Source organism: Muntiacus reevesi, chromosome 1 (assembly GCF_963930625.1).
Source record: "Muntiacus reevesi chromosome 1, mMunRee1.1, whole genome shotgun sequence".
Classification (NCBI taxonomy): domain Eukaryota; kingdom Metazoa; phylum Chordata; class Mammalia; order Artiodactyla; family Cervidae; genus Muntiacus; species Muntiacus reevesi.
The window spans coordinates 239,166,425-239,183,662 of record NC_089249.1 but is presented as its reverse complement, the minus strand read 5'-3'; the positions used below and the strand labels follow the sequence as shown (position 1 = coordinate 239,183,662).

The following is a 17,238-nucleotide window of genomic DNA, read 5'->3' as shown; positions in this document are numbered from 1 at the left end:
GCATAGAATGGCAGCACTGGGATCAGAAGCTAGAGCCTTCTAACTGGAAAGTCCCCACTCTTACTACCTCTCTGTCCTGAGGAGAAGGATTTTCTGTCCTCAGACTCAGCAGAAGATGGCAGCCTTCATGCCTCCATAGGACAGGTGGCACGTAGGAGGCCCTGCGGCAGTCAGTCTGGAGGGGCTCAGAGCGCATCTCTAGCCAGACTGTGCCTCAGTCTGGTTCTACCATCACCAGCTGTGTGACCTCGGTCGTGATTTAACCTCTCTGAACCCCAGTTTCCTTATTTTTATACATACTTCAATGCCTGCTAGTGCTGCCCACTGTTTTAGGTGCTAGTGATACATTGGTGGACAGAAACTCGTATTGCACAGAGGTGACAGATAATGAATAAGCACATAGACAGATGGGAAAACACTTAGAAATTTTGATGGGACTATGAACGTAGCAACAAGCTGCTAAGATAGAAGATACCTGGGAACTCCTCCTTTAGATAGAGTAGTCATGGAGGGTTTCTTGAGGGAGGTGACATCGTGAAAGCTGGATGATGAGAAGGAGCCACACCTGTGAAGCCCAGAGGGTGAGGAAATCATGCAAGGGGAGCAGGAAGGACAAAGGCCCTGAGGTGGAACGAGAGTGACTGTCTGAGGATGTAGGAAGGCCACTGGAGAAGGAGAGTGCTTACCCTAAAGGATTGTTGGGATGAAAAATCGAATGATGTATGCAAAACCCTTAGCCCAGTGACTGGCATATAGTAGAAGCACTGTCCCACTCCACCTCAGCCCCAGAACCAAACCCTGCTGGAAGCTGAAGGAGGGCTTGGCAGGCTGAAGGAGGGTCTTGCGTTTGCAGCAGACGGAGGGCTGCAGTGGGGTAGTCGTGTCTCTGGGAAGTGCAGGGGTCCTGTGCTTGGGGCTGGAGGGAGGCAGGGGCAGGCAGCCTCTGGATCGCTCAGCTGCTCCTCCTGAAAACCCAGACCTCTGGAGGTGAGATTCTGAATCTGCTCACTGTCCCCTGACTTCTGCCTCTCCCGTGTTTCCTCTTCTCTCTGGTCCTGGGAAGCCGGAGAACCTGTTGCTGGCCTCCAAGCTCAAGGGCGCTGCAGTGAAGCTGGCGGACTTTGGCCTGGCCATAGAGGTAGAGGGCGAGCAGCAGGCATGGTTTGGTGAGTGGGGTCAGGGGGTGGCAGGGGTGTTGGCGGCCAGCCTTGAGTTGACACATTGGCCTCTAGGAACCCTCTGCCCGAGCGGGGCCTGGTTGGAGGTGGCCATTGCCCCAGCCAGGACTCAGGGAGCAGAGGGCCCCTTACCCAGTCTCTTTGCGTCAGTGATTGTCGCCCATCCTAGCTCCCTGGGGTCCAGGCCTGGGACTTGGTTGTCATTAAAACAGTACATGACTTCTTCACATGTGCATCCACCATTGTCAGCTGGGGGCTTCCATGAGTTCCCCAGCAGCCTGGGTGCTAGATTATCATCTTGATTTTACAGATTAGGAACAGAGGCTAAGAAACTAAGAATAGGTGAAAGGAAATTAAAAGGGGTGGAGTCAGTTGACCCAGCATGCTCTTGAGACTTTGGCATAATTGAGTCCTTTTGGCTATCTGGGAATACTTTTTAGTGAGCAATGTTGGTCAGTGGTTAAGAGCTTGAGCTCTGGGTTCAGAGTTCCTGACTGTGCAATTTACAAGGTGTGTGACTTTGAGTGAGTCATTTCTCTGAGACTTCATTTCCTCGTCTGTAAAATGGGGACGATAAAAGTATGTTCTTTGGGACTGTGTGAAGATTAAACGAGATCAGGCATAGAGAGTTCTTAGTCTTGCTTAGCATACATACTCCTTAATAGGAACTATTCTCACAATAACTTACCAAAACATTTGGGTAACTTACCGAAACTTACCCAAAAAATTGGGTGTCCTTTTTTTTTAAGTAGTTCTTGCAACAGTGCTGGGAGGTGTTTAGGATAGAAATCCCTAATCCCTTGTTTCACAGATGAGGAAACTGAGGCCCCAGGGGAAAAGGGACCTACTTAAGGGGCTTAGGGCAAAGTCAGTGTTAGGGATAGGCCTCCTGCCACCCTAGGGCCAGATCCTGGATGGAATGGGGAGTGAGTGAGGGTTCAGCTCAGCCTGGAGCTGACAGGCTAGGACCTTTCACCTCGAGGATCACCAGCACTTGACTGGTGGAGGCTTCTGGGAGGGTTCTGCCAGAAAGCTGTGACTCTGAGGCAGGGCCCTGTGGGAAGGACCCTGGGATGGATCAGTGACTCGGCCATGAGGCTCTCAAGGCAGGTGGTGACAGTATACTCTGTCCTCATCCACCCTGGTCTAGAGGTGTTGCTGTCTTACCAGGTCAGGGCTTCTAGCTCTTGGCCAGCTCTGGGGGCAGGGGGTGTTTTCCCCATCTCCAGGGCAGCCTTATCCCTCTTCCAGCAGGATCTTGCTCCTGGTTACTTATGTGCCAGGAGGTTACTTATGTTACTTATGTGCCTCTGTGTATGTGTCTGCCTGTCTGTGTGTCTGGGGAGCAGGGTTCGCAGGGACACCTGGATACCTATCCCCAGAAGTGCTGCGGAAGGACCCTTACGGGAAGCCCGTGGACCTGTGGGCCTGTGGTGAGTCCATCTGAAGGTCCCTCCATCCCCCTGCCTGCCTGTCCTCTGGTGCCCTCTCTTTCCTTTCCCATCACTCTCCTCCATGTGCCCCCCATCCCTCCTACTTCTGGGGCTCAAGGTTCTCCTCGTCCTCTCCCCAGGGGTCATCCTGTACATTCTGCTGGTGGGGTACCCCCCGTTCTGGGATGAGGACCAGCATCGCCTGTACCAGCAGATCAAAGCTGGCGCCTATGATGTGAGTGGTGCTCCTGTCTCCAGCCTCCTTGCCAGCCCCTGGGCCCCGTCCAATGAGAGTCAAGGCCTAGTGAGGCCAGAGACCCAAGGACGCCTCCCTCCTGCCTTCCTGCCACTCTCTAGCTATGGGGTGGGGGTGACCAGCAGGTGGAGCCTGAGGGCTGACTGGGGCCAGACAGCGAACTGGCCATGCCAGTGACTGGAGCATCTAAGTGATGGGGATTTAGTCCATGGGGCCCCAGAAGGCAGAATCAGCACAAAAGTAGGGTGAGATATAGAGGGGGTAGGCCCCAGAAGCCAGATTATCTCTCCACAGTTATACACACACAATTATATATTGTATGTATATAGATAGACAGTAATAATAGCTAACACACATAGCAGTCTTCTAAATGCTTTCTATTATTATAATCTTCATACCAATCATGACATAGGTACCGTTATTACTGCTTTTTTACAGATAGGGAAGCTGAGACACAGAGAAGTTAAATAACTGGCCAGACCACATAGCTAAGAAATGGTAGAGCTGGGATTTGAACCCAGGCAGTCTGGCTCTAGTGTCCATGCTTCTGCCAACCAAATATATTGCTTTTCTACACAACTGATATCTATTGAGCCATGTACCATGCATTTTATATCATATTTAAGCCTTACAACATCTCTAGGGGTAACTTGAGGGGTCACATGTCCAAGGTGACTTGTCCAAGGTCACACAGCCCAGGAGGCAGAGCTGGGACTTGAACCCAACCTTCCAATTCTAAAGTCTGGGCTTTCACCACTGACCTGCTGCTCTCCAGATAAGGCACACGACCTCAGAAGAGCAGAGGGAGGCCTCCTTTCCCCCGGCTATTGCTCTGATCTGTCCTGGGGTCGGGGACCTCGCCCCAACTCCTCCTGGTTGTGGATGCCCGCATGGACGGGCAGTAGGACCCCTGCCTGCTCCCCTGCCAGTCAGGGGCTGGGGGATCGCAGGGGTGGCCTGGGGTAGGCTGGGCAAACTTGGCCCCTCTGCCCCTTCCAGTTCCCATCACCAGAATGGGACACCGTTACCCCGGAAGCCAAGGATCTGATCAATAAGATGCTGACCATCAACCCATCCAAACGCATCACAGCCGCCGAGGCCCTCAAGCACCCCTGGATCTCGGTGAGCCTTCCTCAGCAAAGCCCCTCCTGAGGATCCCTCCAGACCTCAGGATCAAGGCCCTCACAGAGTCCTGGACCTGCCCGCTGCCCCGCAGGCCCAACATGGGGCTGAGGGGGCTTAGTCCAAGAGACTGACTTTGCTGTGGTTCTCAGGTGGAGAGTGGCAGTGGGAGGCATTCTGAGTGGGCACCATGATTGGTGGGGGGGAGCTATCAGCTTCAAATGTCTCATGCCAGGATGTTTCTACCATCCCCTAGAACAGAGAATTGTTCTTTACAAGATACCCACCACATCCACAGGATATTCTGGGAGTGGGGGGACCTCGGGTGGGCCTGCCTTCCACTCACAGACCTCTCCCCCACTTCCTCCAGCACCGGTCCACCGTGGCCTCCTGCATGCACAGGCAGGAGACCGTGGACTGCCTGAAGAAGTTCAACGCCAGGAGAAAACTGAAGGTAACCGCGGGTCCTCATCCTTCGTGCCCACAGACAAGGGAATAGGTTGGCCTGGGTCTGCACAGAGGCCAAGAGGCCCTTTCACTAGTTCTTTCCTTCACTGAGTCAACGAGATTATCGACCACTGGCTGTCTGGGCTGGGCAGTGAGCGGTGGCGAGGACAGACCAGTGACCAGGACTTTACGGGGCAGTGGTGAGTGCTGTGACCGCCTGCCCTGAGGCTGTGGGGATCCACAGAGGGGCCAAAGAGGGGAACAGATCTGCATGGACTAGGGAAGGATCCCAGAAGTCTTTCTGGGCAAGTGGCATTTGATCTGAGATCCCGAAGGATAAGCAGGTATTAACAGTGTAAAGTCAGAGGGGCAGGTGTTCTAGACACAGAGAATAGCCTGTGCAGAAGTCTAGAGGCATGAGCTTGACCCCTTAGGGGGACAGCAAGTGTTTCAGTGGGGCAGGGAGAGGTTTCCAGGGATGATATGTGACCATGGCAGGGGTGAGAGACCGCAGCTGCCAACCGCTGGAAAGGAACGGCCAAGGGACTTGACAGGGGCTGTGCCCTGAGGAAGTTACAGTGTGCCCGAGGTGAACCCCGAGCTGCCGGCCTCTCAGCAGGTCTGTGTGTTCTCAGGGCTGTGACTGGTCCTGTCCGAGAGCTTGCCGGGGGCCCTGTGAGCAGGTAGGAAGGATGACCGAGGGGCCCCCAGCTGGTTGGAACAGAGAAGCCACCAGCATGCTGAGTGACAGATGCTGAGGCCCTGGCTCCTTGAGAACTTCCTCACCAGCTGCCCCCAGGTGTGGTGGCTCAGGATAGGGACATGGGCCAAAGGGTGGTGGTGAGCATGATGCCAGGGAAGCTGAGTCTCACCCCCAACCCCCAGTGGGAGCTGTCATAGATGTAGTCTCAAAATGTCAGAATCAGGGAGTCTTAAAATCATGGACCACTGGACTCAGAGAATTCGAATTGGCCATTGGTCTCCAGCCCCCTTATTGAGAGAGGAGGGTTTTTCCTCATTAATCCAAGGTTCTGAGCCCAGTAACTACAGAGAGGGGGATGAGCCAGTACTAGAGTGAGGAGCTGTGTGTCCAGGAAGAATATGGAGACAGAGAGAGCTGAGGGGTGCAGAGTCTAGTGTCCTTGGCCCAGCAGCAAACTTCCTTGGCCTTTAGGAACCTCCCCCAACAGGTGTCCCCGAGCACATCCACCAGCTCTGGCCAGGCCGGTGGGATCTATTAATATCTGCTCCTTGGATGGCCCTATCCCCTGAGCAGTGCCAGCTAAGGCCTAGCTCACCTCTGCCTCACCCTTCTCCCGGGAGGCGGGGATGGTCTCAGGGCTGTGGGGTGGGAGAAATGGAGGGCAAGGAGCTTCAGAAGGTTTTTGTGTCTGAATGGAGCCTCTTCCTCTCCTTCCCCACCCCCTCCCGTCTCTGTCTCTCCTCTCCCCTCACCTCTGGCCTCCTCTCCCCCAAACCGCCTTCTCTTCTCTGTTGCAGGGAGCCATCCTCACCACTATGCTGGCCACCAGGAACTTCTCTGGTAGGTGGCAGGACCTCGGATTCATCCTCATACACGTCCTGCGGGAGCTGGGGGCATTGTCGGATGGGCTATCTGGGTGCCCTCAGGCCAGATGGGGGCTGTAGAGGACCCAGTGACTAAGAGCTTAGCTCACCTGATACCACCTGCAGAAGTGGTAAAGGTCAAAGGTCATCAAGCCAAGGACCCACTAGGAAGGGTTAGAAGTTAACCCTCACCTCCCCTACCTCACAGCAGTGCTGGGTTCTCAGGCTGGACCAGCCTGGGGGAGGCATCCCACATGTCAGGGTCCAGATGTGGGAGGGACTGAGCCAGGCCCAGGGAGAGCGGCATCCCTGTTCCCCACAGTCACCAAGCAGTTCCCATGCTTTCACTCATGTGGCCTTTGTGCCAAGGCGATTGCCACCCCTGTTTTCTGAATGAGGAAGCAGAGGTTCAGGGAGGTCAACTCTGACCCACCCCAGGTCACGCTGCTAAAGGGAGCTTTCAGGGCAGGTGTGAGCAGTCCAGAGCACGTGCCCTTACCAGGCCGAATCACCAAGGAGTCCAGGGTAGGAACCTTTGGCCTTGGTCAAAGCCAGGCTGGTTAAGGCAGGGAAGACCCAGTGACCTGCGGCATGTGGCCCCAAAGAGAGAAGGGGAAGGGATTAGCATCAGGGCTTAGCAAGAAGCTCCCCTTGGCATGTTGGAGAGTGCCGTGGCCAGCGCCCGCCAGAGGCTTCTCCCTGGGGAGCCCAGGATGGCTGACGGGGCAGCTGAGCAGATATAGCAAAGCTTACCCGAGGGGCCCTCTGCCTGGGGCTGGTGCCGGGGCCAGCCAGGGAGGGCTGCTGTGGACAGCTGGCCAGCCCCACCACGAGGGCTCCGCTCTGGGGAGCTGCAGGCCTGGCTTCTCTGAGAGGGCCCACCTGACCATTTAAGCAGCTGGGAGAATGAGACCCAGGCCCAGGAAGGCCCTGGAACTTCAGATTTGGGCTTTCCCCACCACACAGAGCTGCCTTCCCACGCGCTCCCCAGACAGGGATCCTGCAGTTCCTTAAACTGAAAGATGAGCCACCCAGGCAGTCAGTGTCTTTTTTTAACAACTGAAGGGCCCCTCGGGCACTCTAGTCCAGAGCTCACAAAATGGAGTGCATAAGTTATTCCCTCTCTCTCCACGTGCTTGAGGGGCCAGCGGTGTTTAAGAAAAATTTTTTTTGGGAGGGGCAGGTGGTGATCAAGAGTTTCCAGCATTTAAAAACCAGGAGATTTCATAGAAAACCTCCTGAAAATTAGAATGCGTGGCCTCTGGGGACCCTCAGTCCTGTCATAGTGGGCTGGAGTGAGAGGGGGCCCCCTTGGAGGTGTGAGGGGCAAGTCCTCCCCTTGCTTGCTGTGTATCCTGGTCTAGCCCACAACGTACATGGAGGATGGAACAGCTATTCCTCTCGGCTTTGGGATCTAGAGGTACCCCGCCCCCCACTTGCTTTGCAAGGTGGAAACTTGGCAAGAGGGGAAAAATGCACGAGAGCCTGAGAGGGGTCATCGGTGGGAATGTGAGAATGATTGGGGGACTGGGCCAGCTATGAGTCCCATCTTTCCAAACCTCTGGGGCATCAACGTTCAGTACCACCCCTCCTCCCCAGCTTGCGCTCGTCTGGTGAAGGACTTAGCATGGCTACTGTTTACTGAGCATCTACTGCATACATGTCAAGTGCTATGTCTCATTTAACTTAAAGCCATTTGCTTGAGATCTGAAGCTAACAGAAGTCAGGCTGCGCAGGGCTAGGCGTTCATGCCTTGTCCTGACGAAGGAAGGAAATGGGAAATGCCAGGTGAGGTCTCCTCAGGAGTCGTTGCTCTGCTTTTCCTGGCCACTGGGGAGATGGCCAGCCCCAGCGCAGAGCTCTAGAGTTTGAGGATGGGGAGGCCTCTTCAGGGAATGGGTGCTCTAGCTGGGTTGGGTCCCAGAGGAGCAGGGAGTTGGAGGTGGGGGGGATCTACTTCTTATCACCGGCAAAATGCAGCTCGCAGCTGTCCAGAGTGAGTAGGCAGGGCTGACACATGACCTCCGCAGCAGCATGGGGCTAAAATTAGAGCCGGCCGGGAAGGGGAGGGAGCGTCCAGCCCTGGGCTGGGGAGCCGGGCCTCCGGGTTGGCCACCGCCAGCACGAGTGGTGACCGGGATCTGGAGGGAATCCCCAGACTGAAAGCGCTCCCACGGTCTGGGGCACAGTGGGCACCTCCTCAACCCATGGAGCCAGAGGGTCACGCCTGACATTGCTGAGAACCGGGGGGAGCCCAGGCCCACCGCTACGCAGTGGGCCACCGGCAGTCCCCAGGCCACCCAGCAAGGAATAAGAGCAAGAGGAGGAGGTCTCCTCGCGCAGCTGCTGCGGCTCCGCGTCCTCTGCGGCCTGTGGATGTTGCTCTTCCTCGCGCTGTGGGCCCTGGTGCCCTGCCTAGTGTTGATAACCCTCTACTTTTTCTCCTCTGCAGGCGGGAAGAGTGGAGGAAACAAGAAGAACGATGGTGTGAAGGTAAGCCCCAGCCAGCCCAGCAGGGCCTGCCTCTGGCTTGCAGGGCCCAGCTTGCAGGGCTGGGGTGAGAGCCAGGCTTGCCGACAGGGTTCTGGGCAGATGCGCTCACCCATCCAGCCTGGGGTCCCCAGACCCAGAGACCTGGGCTTCGGTGCCCACCCTTCCACCAGCATGGATGGGGGCAGGTGGGGGAAGGGAGGGTTGAAAGAGGGTGGGAGAGGCAGGTGGCTTACGGTTGGGGTGGGCATAAGGGTCAATTAAAGGAGATCTCTGTGATTCTGGAGGACTGGTGAGTGAGAGGTCACAAAGAAGGGACAGAGATGTCATGAGGGGTGACCTCCTCCTTCCCAACTGTGGGCTGGCTGGAATGGGCCCCTGACCCAATGCATGCCCCAGTCCAACCTACAGAGCCTGCAGGGGATGGACAGCCAGTCCTCTCGGATTTGACATCCAGAGGTACCCACCCCCATCAAGGCCTGCCGGTTCAGTGCCAAGAATCCCCTCCTCCCATCCCCCCACCCCACCCCACCCCCAACCCAGACCTGCCCCGTCCCCACCCCTGATGCCCGAGCTGCTTCCCTCCACACCCCGCTGACCCATCCCTCCCTCCTCTCTCTTCTCCCTCTGCTCTCTAGGGCCTGGTCCCCTGCTCTCTGCAGCTCCCTCCTCCCCTGCCACTGGCTCGCCTTGTGGGTTCTCCTCTCTGGAGACCCTGCCTTTTTCTGGGCTCGGAGCCCTGCCTGGCCACGGGCCCCAGGGCTGGTCTATGCCCAGAACACTGGAAGGTGTGGGATGTTGTCCAAACACAGCCACCCAGGTGGTCTGGTGGCTTCTTGGCTTGGTTCATAGTGGCATGTAGAGTCTCAGGCCCCTGGCTTTGATCTGCCAGGGGTTGCATGGAGGGGACTGGGCTGTTTGCCTGAAGCCAGGATATGGGCCTTCTCTCTGCTCTTAGCCCTCTGAAGGCTTGAGTCTCCCCATAAGTACAGTGGGGAAGCAGGGCGATGTGAACTCCATGATTTCCAAGATTTCAGCTTTAAAAACAAGCAAAAAATCATTTTCTCTTCTCATCTTGGGTGCTTGAGGAATATGTAATTATTTGGTTATCAGTCAAAGCCCATGATTTTCAAATGGAACTCCTTGGAGCCCAAAGCTTCTTGGGAGGCACCTCTGGCAGCAGCTGGAGAGGGACTGAAAAGTGGGAGGCTGAGCAGAGAGGCCGGGGCTTCCTCACCTACTTCAGCCAGAACAGCTCCACGGACCAGCTGTCACAGTGGTTGAGAGAGCCTGGGTGAGCTTAGGGCCCATTTGAATCTCTTGAATCTGTCTTTCTTTGTTCAAGCAACGGGTTGAAAGGGTCTCCCACCTCCCAGAGCTGTTTGTGAGGGTGTACTGAGACACTGTGTTTTGAGGACTTAGCACAGTCCTGGCGTGTGAAACCCGCTCATGAGAGGCTAGTCAGTGGTATTATCTTTTCTGCTCTATGTGTTGGACTTTTGGGTACGGTTTCTTCTGAAGTGTGCTCAAAAAAATATTTGGAAACCACAGATCTAAAGCCAGCCTAATTTAGAAAGTTGACACACATCCATCCCAGATGCTGTAATGGAATCCAGGATTGAGTTTTGGCTTACCTGCTCTTTGGGGTTACCCAAGAGTCACCCCCTCCTCTCCCAATTTGAAAGGGTGGTAGAGGGCTGTGCAGTGTGGGTGGGGGGCAGGCACGGAGCAGCCGGGGCTCAATCTGGCCCTTGTGTGTAGACACTGGGGGTGCTGGGTGCCATGGGAAAAATCCTATTTGGGGGATATGGGGCAGAGACCACAGGTGATGGTGGGCTGAGGCCCATGTAGAAGGAGGAGGAGGAGGGTCCCAGGTAGGGCTGCCGAGGTCTGCTTGGTACTCGGGTGTAACTCTGGCAAACTCTTGGTCAGGGCCTCCCTCAGGCCAGGTGGTGGAACGGAGCTGTAGTCTGGCTCCTCTCCTGTTGTGGCAGGAGGCGGAGGCTGTCTGAGGGCAAGGACATTCTATAGCATGGCAGGGCTCTGGTTGGTCAACGCAGGACCATCCAGTGGGCACAGCTGAAGAGCGTGCCTCTGCTCCCTGTAGTGCAGGACAGAATCCGGGTGACTTTTCAGGGTGGCCTGGATGTGGAGGAAGAGACACACAAAGGTTGTTCCTGGCCCGACCCTTTCTCTGCAGCTCAGCCTTCTCCCCCTGCTTGGGATGAAGGAGGGGGAATGTCTAGTAGGAAGATAAGAGTGACCCAAGGGGCTTGGCCCAAGATCTGGCTTACAAGATGTTGTTTTCGGAGGTCCATTCATGTTTTTACTCTGACTGAAACCGGACCTCAAGTCAAGAAGCCAGGGTTTTGAGTCTGGGCCCCACTGTTCCCTCCCTTGGGGCTCCGTGTCATCAGTTCCGTCATCTGTGCAAAAAGAGAAGAGCTGTTTTCGGGGTGCTGGTGAGGGTCTCCCACCGGGGCGGGCCTGGTGGAGCCACACCATGATGCTGTCTGGTAATCAGCATGTGCTCAGCCAAAGTGGGAAATACACAATTCCTCTTCCAACTCGGTCCCTAAAGACAAACCACTGATTCCACCATGAGCTTGGTTGAAGAAGCACTGATTGGTTCCGGCGCTGGAGGAAAAACTGGCTGGTTCAAGATATGACACAATACAGCACTTTATAGGCTTTTAAGGGCTTTTCAAGGCTAATTTTGACCATCGTCCATTTCTACCATCCTTGCCAACCTTAGAACCATCTTCTCCATGTGGTTCTAAGAGATGTGACTCTACTTCTGGTGACAGCCCACTTTTGAAATGAAACTAACATGCTGGTTGGTGTGGGGTTATTATTAGCTTCATCATCATCTTTATGATTCAGGAAAATTGAGTCTTTCCATTACCAAGAAGCAATGCCACCCGCCCCCCCCCCACCCCCGGTCCCAGCCACTACTAGGCCACTACTTCCATGAAGAGGGGCTGCTGCTCCCACCCCTCAAGCCCACTCACTGCCCCTGTTGGTGTCCCATCCGTGCGTCATGACCCCACCCTTCCATGTCCCATCCTGTCACTGTATGTCCGAATCTGATGCAGTCTCTGCTCTGTGTTTCCTCCTCGTGTCCCGCCTGGAACCTCCTGGCCCCCACGCCACTCTCGGGTTTCTGCTGACAGCCGAGCTGTATGGGCCTGTCCCATCCAACACGCACTGTGCCTGGCCCGGCTCCAGCCAGGAGTGAAGCCGACACTAGAAGGAAAGGAGAGGGGAGGAGATGAGAGGGGAGGGGAGGAGGTACTGGCTGCTGGCTGCGGAAGTCACACCGCCCGGGCCAGCTGGGGCAGAGGCAGGGGCTGTGAGCACTCACACTGGAAAAGCCCAGTGAGCCACCCTGGCCGCTTCTGCAGAGGCCCTGGGTGGAGAGGAAAGGATCTCAGGCTTCTGGACCTTGGAGTCAGAAAGCCCAGAATTAGACCCAAGGACCCTCAGAGAATACCCAGTGCCTCCCCTGGCAAAGGCCTACCTGGAGGGCATCTCAAGTCTCCCTGCTGGTCCCCACACAGAGCAGCTCAGGGAGCAGCCTCCTGGCCTCTCAGATGTAAGTGCTTCCAGGATGAGCCATGAGGAGCCATCAGGCTGTGGGTACCTGAAGACCTAGACAGGGCAGAGGGCCTGCATCAGGGGTTCCAGCTTCTTCATTGCTAGTAGCTATCTGAGCCACCCTGAGCCCGTTTCCCACCTGTGCAATGCAAGTGTCAGTCTTGACCTGCAACCTCCTATGAGTGTGAGTCTTTAAGACTCCAAGTTTAGAACTGAAAGAAGAAGAAGAAAAGTTATGTGCTCCTTTTTCCTTCCCTTGAGTCCCACAGGATACATGACAAATCCCTGCAAAGTTAGAATAGGCTGAAGGGAGGACCCTCAGGATTTTTGAGGGTACTTGGGGACTGGTTCCCACTCCTGTCTCTGCTTTGGAATCACCTGGGAATATCATTTAAAATAAATATGCCCAGGCTCTGACGCAGACCTAGTTATCAAACTCCTGAGAGGGGGCCCAGTTATGTATATTTTGGACAAGCTTCCTGAGTGACTGTGACACTCAACCAAATCAGGAGTGGGGTCCTTTCAGCAGAGACACAGGGAGAGCCTGGGAGGAGACACTGAGCCTCGTCTCCAGACCCGAGCATCCTTTTGTCCCTCAAGAGCTTTGGATTCTGGAGGTCTTGGGCAACTAGTATCTGAGACCCAGGATTTGTCTCCACATCCCAGTTTGGCGTAAGGGGAGCCCTGGTCCAGAAGAGGCTCGGCCTGGAGCTTGGTGGCTGGGTTGTTGAGACCCAGGCAGCTGCGCGTAAGGCCCCAGAACTCCAGGCTGGAGAGGACTGTCCCTGCCGGGTCAGCTGCTGCTGGTGGCCCTGACCTTGTCCCAACACTGGCTGGCCAGGGGCCACAGAGGATGACCCCGAGGCCCATCCTCCTTCCAACCCTCCCCTGTCGTTCGTTCCTCTGCTCCCTGCCGTTTTCACGCTGTGTCTTTTCCTGTCCCATCTCTTCTCCTTGTTTTTCCAGAAAAGAAAGTCCAGTTCCAGCGTTCAGTTAATGGTGAGTGTCTGCCGTCTCCCAAACGCCGGTAAATCCTGGGCCTCGAACCCTCGCTCCTGCCTCCCTCCTGCAGGCTGCAACGGGAACCCGGGGCGGGGAGAGGGGGCTCAGGGCGTGCTTGGTACGTGTGCCTCGTGTGACAATATGTGTGTTGTGTGTGCGTGTTGTTGGTGTGTTTCTGTTGACACCTCCAACTCCATGGCCCAGGCCAGCAGCCTGACAGTAGACCTGGGAACTCCCTTGGAAGCAAAGGTTGATTTGAACCCCATCCCACATCCAGCCCGTGGCTTCTCGCTTCTCCCCACCCTGGCTCTGGGAACTCAGCTCAGGGCTCGGTTTGTGCCAGTTGTGGCCGCTGGGGGGCTTGGTTTGGCCAAAGCCGTGGAGGCCCTTGTTGAGCTTCTGCGAGGCAGCCCAGGGCCTGCCGGTGGCAGAGGAGCCACCAGCTGCTGCCTCTGTCTAGGGGTTCGTGTGGTGGCATGGTGGCCCACGCCCCTCTTCTGACTCCATTGCTGTCTCCCTCAGTTGTGTGGTTTTTCTCCCCCTGAAAAGCCCAGGCTCTCTCACACTGGGCCTCCCCCTCTCTCTCTTCCTCCCCCGCCAGTGTGTGTACTCCTTCCCCATCCTGTGGCCACCACGTGCCTCTCTGCCCTCCACACCCCCTCTCTGCTCCCTCCAGCAGACGGGGCTCGGGACAGCCCGCCCCCACCGCCCCACCCAGCCCTCCCAGAAAGGCCAGGGCTCTCGCGCATCCACCCCTTTTCTTCTCACTCCGCTCCCCGCCACCAGCCGCCTGCTGAGTTGGGCCTGTCCCCTCCTTAGGCTCGGAAGGCTGATGGGATTTTTCAGTGCAGCATCTGGACGGCAGAGCCGATGAGGCTTACGGAAACGGGGCCGCAGCATCGGGCAGCTGGGGCAGCCCCCAGCTGACCCCACCTCTTTCTGCTTAGCAAGTGGGCCTCACCGCCTCCCGTCTTCTCTTTGGCAGGAATCTTCAGAGAGCACCAATACCACCATTGAGGATGAAGACACCAAAGGTAGGAGGGGTCTTGCCTTCAGCATCAGGGCTCCCAGGCCTCCTGGTGGGCCCCTTCACTGACAGTCTCCTGCCTGGAGGGGCCCCTAGGTCAACTTTGTGTCCCGTTTTTCTATAGAGAGCCTTACCTTGCTCCCTATAGGCTGGGTGCATTGTGGGGCAGCGTTTCCCCGTATGGCGTGCCTGGCCCACTAGTGGTATCTGGATGGACTTCTCTTATGGCAGCAGTTACGTGTTGACTTTAACATGTATTAAATTAATTCAACATGAAAAAAATTAACATAGTTAAGTCATAAATGTAGTAGTATACATTTTCCTTTGGAAGTGTTTTTGAAATTTTTAAAAAAGATGAGTTGATTTTAAAAACTTAAAGTAAAGGAAGGGAAAGCAGAAATGTAGAAAGTTCAACAAACTGGAATATGGGAAACACTGCCTAAGACCAACCCAAGGACTTCTCTGGTGGTCCAGTGGTTAGGACCCTGAACTTCCAGTGCAGGGGGCACAGGTTCAATCTCTGGTTGGGGAAGTTCCGCGTACCACTCGGCATGGCCAGAAAAAAAAAAAAAAGACCAACCTAAAATGCAGGGGTTGTAGCCAGTGACTAATAGTCTTCACCAGCACTCAGATGGAAGGGGGAGCAAGACCCCAGATAAATGTGATTTGATAGTAAGAGAGGAAATAATAGAATGGCAACAAGAATAATGGCTATCTTTTATGGGGCACTTGCTGTGGGCTAGACATGTTTCAAATGCTTGATATTCAGCCTAAGCTTTACAGCAAGCCTAGGAAGTAGGTACTGTGATTAACCCCATTCAACAGCCCAGAACCTGAGGGGTTGAGTAAATTTGCCCAAAGTCCCAGAGGTCATTAAGGGTACAGTTAGGATATGAACCCAGGCAGTGCACCTCCAGGGCCTGGCCTGTAACCTTGGCTGGGGAGGCCTTGCTGGGTGGAAAGTGTGCTTGGAGCTTAGAGGAGGGAGGGTGCGTGCTGACATCTGCACCAAGTCGTTGGTGCTGGCCTGCTCTTCTGCCTGTACCTGGCCCTCCTTATTGCCCCGGGACAGGGAGACCCGGCAAGGCTGGGGGTTCTCACACTCAGACATGTAGCCAAGATGCCTGGGGAGTCTCTGAGATCTAGAAAAACAGCACTGACCTGGAGAGACCACAGTGGTGCCAGTCGAGATATTTTCAATTTAGACGACTTGCTTCTAAAAGAATACAGTCATGAGGAAAAGTGTTTTCTTATGTAATACATATTCTGCACCGTTACCAGTCAGGCTGATTTAAGGCAGTTTTGACACGCTGAACACTGTGACTGCCTCCTGACTCTACCAGGATGTTTGGAAGAGTGGTCCCACCCTGTGTGTATCCCACTCTGGTCATTCCCAGCTGGGAGTGGGGCGGGGTGGGGGGCGGTCACTCCATCACCATTGCCTGGTGCCAGAGCAAATCAAGCTTCTACCATGGCACTCGGGACAGCCTTCAAAATGCATTATCTTGAAGAATTCTTTGGGATCAGGCCAGCATTCTCAGCCCCTCGAGCATTTATAACCGTATTCCTGGCCCTGCTTGTGTGGATCCTGATTCCATAGGTTTGTGGTGGGGCAATAGAGGGTGTGTCTGAGACATTGGCTGTATTTGAGGCTCCCGGTCCCAGTGGTAAGAGTTGGGTGCTGGGTGTTTTGAGGAGACTGGTTCTGGCCTCATAATCCTGGTCTCAGAGCAGACAGAGTCTGTGGAGGCAAATGAGCTCTGTGATTGTTCACTGGAGTCTATTTGCTGGGTGACTTTAGGCAACTTACTGAACCTCTCTGAGCCCCTGTTTCCTTAACTATAAAGAGATGCTGATAACAGTACCAAGCTCAGAGGACTGCTGTGCAAATGAAATAAGAGGCTGTGTCTAAAGTGCTTACACGGTGCTTGGCATATGGTCACTGTTTAATAAATCTTAATTTCTTTTCTTTCAAATTGGAGCTTATGGTTGAATGACTGGAAGCCATACAGTATTTTCCCGGAGCGCCGCTTTTACTCAAAGATTACTTTAAGATAAATATTTATATGTTAAACAGACAGAGAAATGTTTGAAATAGAATGTAAAGTTTGTGTGCACTATTAATGTAATGTGCAATGTGCAACGTGACCTGTTAAAGACATTTTCCACCTGGAGTAACGGCTCTGGGTTGTATCCCTAAGGCCTGACATTTACAATCATTATCTTCTGCTTTAGAGCTATCAGGATGGGAACATTTGTGAAGTCTTGAATTTTAGTTCATTTGTGTCCCTTTTAAAGAGGGGAGGAATAAGCTATCCTGGTGGTCCAGTGGTTAAGACTCCCCACTTCCACTGCAGGGGGCATAGGTTTGATCTCTGGTCGGGGAACTAAGATCTCACATGCCTGTAGCACGGCCAAAAATAAATAAATAAAATAAAAAGAGGGAGGCTGAAGCCCAGAGAAGAGAAAAGGCATGTCAGTGTTATTAATGGTAGGACTTAGAGCCCATTCCCTGCCTCAGTTCCCATACATGTAAAGGGCCATGTCTGCTGGAAGAGATGCTGGCCCATCCAGGAGCTTCTCCCACTGTCTGGCAGGAGAGAGGAGCCCTGAACCTCCCCCAGGTTCTTCAGGCCTCAGAGAAAATTTCCAGAGAACCATTTTCTGGTGTTAATTTGTTAAGTCTTCTTACTAAGTGAGAATAGCAGCTGGTAGGGTGGATTCTGACCTAACATTAAAGTTAATTAGAAATGTCATCCTCCAGGGAACATTTCCCCCTGAGCAAAGAAGGGGACATGAATATTTCAGAGCCCCTCAGGCTGATACACAGGCCTCTCACCCTCCGAGCTGCACAGGGCTCTGCTACGCTTCCTCCCCACCGCTCTTCTCCTGGCCAGCTCCTTTAAAACTCTGTTTCTTTTCCAAAGAGCTGCCTCCAAATCTGGGCAGAGACATTCTGGGAAATATTAGCTGGGAATGGTGATCTCATCTCAACCGCCGCATGCTGTGTGACCTTGAGAGAGTGTCTTAACCTCTCTGGGGCTTCAGCTTCCCCAGCTATGAAGGAACACTCTTGGTTGTCTGGGTGAATGCCTAGAAGATTAAAAATGCCAGAGTTGC

At 54.5% G+C, this 17,238-nt stretch overlaps 1 protein-coding gene across 3 annotated transcripts in view; it reads left to right on the top strand.

The window, feature by feature from the left end:
• CAMK2A (calcium/calmodulin dependent protein kinase II alpha) overlaps positions 1–17,238 on the top strand; it is a 33,280-nt gene that overhangs the window by 2,140 nt on the left and 13,902 nt on the right. For 2 of the 3 annotated variants that reach the window (XM_065918900.1, XM_065918901.1), the window contains exons 3-11: positions 1,064–1,166; positions 2,528–2,611; positions 2,752–2,846; positions 3,867–3,989; positions 4,360–4,443; positions 5,937–5,979; positions 8,455–8,495; positions 13,056–13,088; positions 14,077–14,125. In XM_065918900.1, coding sequence (XP_065774972.1) covers positions 1,064–1,166; positions 2,528–2,611; positions 2,752–2,846; positions 3,867–3,989; positions 4,360–4,443; positions 5,937–5,979; positions 8,455–8,495; positions 13,056–13,088; positions 14,077–14,125 — 655 coding nt within the window. The remainder of the gene's footprint in view (positions 1–1,063; positions 1,167–2,527; positions 2,612–2,751; positions 2,847–3,866; positions 3,990–4,359; positions 4,444–5,936; positions 5,980–8,454; positions 8,496–13,055; positions 13,089–14,076; positions 14,126–17,238) is intronic. The other variant, XM_065918902.1, reaches the window with a different exon arrangement.